At 51.0% G+C, this 2,933-nt stretch overlaps 1 protein-coding gene across 1 annotated transcript; it reads left to right on the top strand.

The window, feature by feature from the left end:
* The first annotated feature begins 740 nt into the window (after positions 1-740).
* Positions 741-2,564, top strand: LOC128578411 (uncharacterized). Its single transcript, XM_053581052.1, has 2 exons — positions 741-1,202; positions 1,282-2,564. The coding sequence occupies exon 2, from the start codon at positions 1,572-1,574 to the stop codon at positions 2,196-2,198; it is 627 nt and encodes a 208-aa protein (XP_053437027.1). The 5' UTR covers positions 741-1,202; positions 1,282-1,571; the 3' UTR covers positions 2,199-2,564.
* Positions 2,565-2,933: the final 369 nt, after the last annotated feature.

Here is a 2,933-nt window from a genome sequence, read left to right as displayed (position 1 = left end):
ACAGAGTTTCACTTTGCCGTAGCATCGCAGCTCACAGCAACCTCCAACTCCTGGACTTAGGTGATTCTCTTGCCTCAGCCTCCTGAATAGCTACAAAAGAAAAAAAGAAAGAAATTCTGGTATCATATTTTGGGGGTTCATCCAGGATAGAAGATCTGTGGTAAGCAATGTGACCACTTAACCTCTATCCTATTTTTCTCTATAGTTATAATAATGGAGAATAATTTTGATGCCCGTCAGCCAGAGAAAGTGCATAGTGCAGCTGCAGATCTCCAGGTCACAGGCAAGAGGCTGTGGAGCTGAAGGGAATGCTAGAAGGCTTTTGAAACCATTCTGTAGTCACTCCTTTTCTCTGGTTCAGAGCCGAGCAAAGATGTAGCACCCAGAGGTCCTGGGGTCCCTGGCAATGGTTCTGACCCCAGGGCACTGGAGGGCCTTCTGAAAAACGTGCTCTCCTAGCTCTTTTACTATCTGCTCTTGTCTTCCAAGGTCCCAGACTTTCTCTATTTATCTCTATAGACCCCGCTGCTTTTCCCTCTCTCTCCTTGTAGTTTGCATGGTTTGTTTGAATGTTGGTAAAGGATTGCATTATGTATTTAGTTAATTTTATACTGGCTTAGTCTGGTATTTTTCAGATGTGTGCTTCAGCTGTGTTGTAGTGAAGGAAAGTACTACCAAATCCAAAAGGGGGGGGACCAGATATGTAGCAGCACCCCTCGCCCCCTACCATAACAATGTGACCTTTTGTAACTGTCCTAGGAAATAGCCCCGAGCTGAAGCAGATAACCGGTAACTGGTTCTGAAAGAAAAAAGCTAAGCAAATGTTTAACTGCTGATCTTGTCTTAAGACAGATGAGTAATGAACCAGAGTTCTTCTTATCTGGAAAAGCCCCTATGTCTGCTACCCCTCCCTAAAGCCCCTGCTATGTCTGCTACCCCTCCCTACTTTGTGGTTTTTGCCTTTATAAGCTTGTAAAACCTGCTGTTCAGGGCTTGACTCCTCGGCTCCTAAAAGAGTTGTGAGTCAAGCCCCAGCATGCTGGAATAAAATCCTCTTGCTGTTTGCATCAAGCGCCGTCTCTTGCGGTTGATTGGGGTCGTCATCGCTCAGGGCAGAGTGGGGGGTCCTGCCCCAAGTCTTTCATTTGGGGGCTCTCCCAGGATTTGACGACAACCCCTCACCTGCAGAGTCGACCTTGGAGGTAAGAAAGGGGTACCCGAAAACTGGTCTGTGTCTTCAGTCCTTTGTTTGACTTTGTGTGCACACTTTCGATTTCCCAGCCGTTCGGCACCTCGTGAGAGTGGCCGGACAGTGGTCGGTAGACGTGCCCGGAGGACCACAGGCTGAAATCCTGGGGGACGCCCCAGGAACTGAGGAGAACCAGGGATGCCTGGTTGTCTCCTGCTGTAAGGGCGCTGATCGAGTCCAGTTGTTTGATCAAAAATTACGGGAAACGCGCCCGTCTGATTCTGTTGTAGGCTTGTGAGGGACCAAGTGTGGTAGGTAGGTCCTTGTATCTGTAATATTTCTGTTATTCCTGTTATTTGTGTTTCTGACATATCTACTGACGATGGGACAGACCGTGACAACCCCTCTGAGTTTGACTCTAGATCATTGGACTGAAGTGAAGAGAAGAGGTCGTGACCTGTCAGTAGAGGTTAAAAAAGGCCCATGGCAGACTTTCTGCTCCTTGGAGTGGCCCACTTTTAACGTCGGCTGGCCCTCAGGAGGAACCTTTGACTTATCTCTTATTTTTGCTATCAAAGAGATTGTTTTTCAGAGAGGACCGGGAGCCCATCCGGATCAACAACCTTACATCATAGTCTGGCAGGACCTGGTGCAGAATCCGCCCCCCTGGGTTCGGCCATGGACTGCCACATCCAGGCCCCCGTCTAATCCTTGGGTGCTCGCTGTCCAATCTTCCGGTTCCAGAAAAGGGGGCGACAGCTCGGACCCCCCTAAGAAGATCTACCCGGAAATTCAGACTGATCATCTTCTCCTCGACCCTCCGCCCCCTCCTCCCCCATACCCTCCCGCCTTGGCTCCTGTGGGGGGGGGCAGGGAGGACCAGCAAGGCCGGATCCGGCGATTGCCCCCTCTGCACCCCCGGGGGAACCTTCACTGGGGCTCGCATAAGGTACCAGGAGTCACCGCCGGGGAGGAATGTCTCCCGACACTACTGTTGCCCTGCCCCTGAGGGCATACGCCCCCCCCCTCGCCCATGGCAACAGATGAGGGACCACCTCCTCTCCAGCCCCTCCAGTACTGGCCATTTTCTTCCACAGACCTGTATAACTGGAAAACTAATCACCCCCCTTTTTCAGAAGACCCCCAATGCCTGACTGGGCTGGTAGAGTCCCTGATGTTCTCTCATCAGCCCACATGGGATGACTGCCAGCAGCTCATACAGACTCTCTTCACTACTGAAGAGAGGGAGAGGATTTTACTAGAAGCTAGGAAGAATGTACTCGGGGCGGACGGGCATCCTACCCAGCTCCCCAACATCATCGAGGCTGCCTTTCCCCTCTCCAGACCTGACTGGGACTTCAACACGGCAGAAGGTAGGGAGCGACTGTCAGTCTGTTGCCAGGCTCTAGTGGCTGGCCTCCGTGGGGCGGCAAGACGCTCCACTAATTTGGCTAAGGTAAGAGAAGTAATACAGGGGGCCACGGAACCCCCCCTCAGTGTTTCTTGAGCACCTAATGGAAGCTTTTAGGCGCTACACCCCATTTGACCCTGCCTCTGAAGGACAGAGGGCTTCCGTGGCTATGACTTTCATAGGGCAGTCAGCTGTAGACATTAAAAGAAAGCTGCAGAGGATTGAAGGATTGTAGGACTATACCTTGCAGGATTTAGTTAAGGAAGCTGAGAAAGTATACCATAAAAGAGAAACTGAGGAAGAAAAAGAGCAGAGAAAGGAGAAAGAGAGAGA

The sequence above is a fragment of the Nycticebus coucang genome, chromosome X (genome assembly GCF_027406575.1).
Source record: "Nycticebus coucang isolate mNycCou1 chromosome X, mNycCou1.pri, whole genome shotgun sequence".
In the NCBI taxonomy this organism is placed as follows: domain Eukaryota; kingdom Metazoa; phylum Chordata; class Mammalia; order Primates; family Lorisidae; genus Nycticebus; species Nycticebus coucang.
The sequence above is the reverse complement of the archived record's forward strand: the minus strand, read 5'-3'. Positions and strand labels throughout refer to the sequence as shown.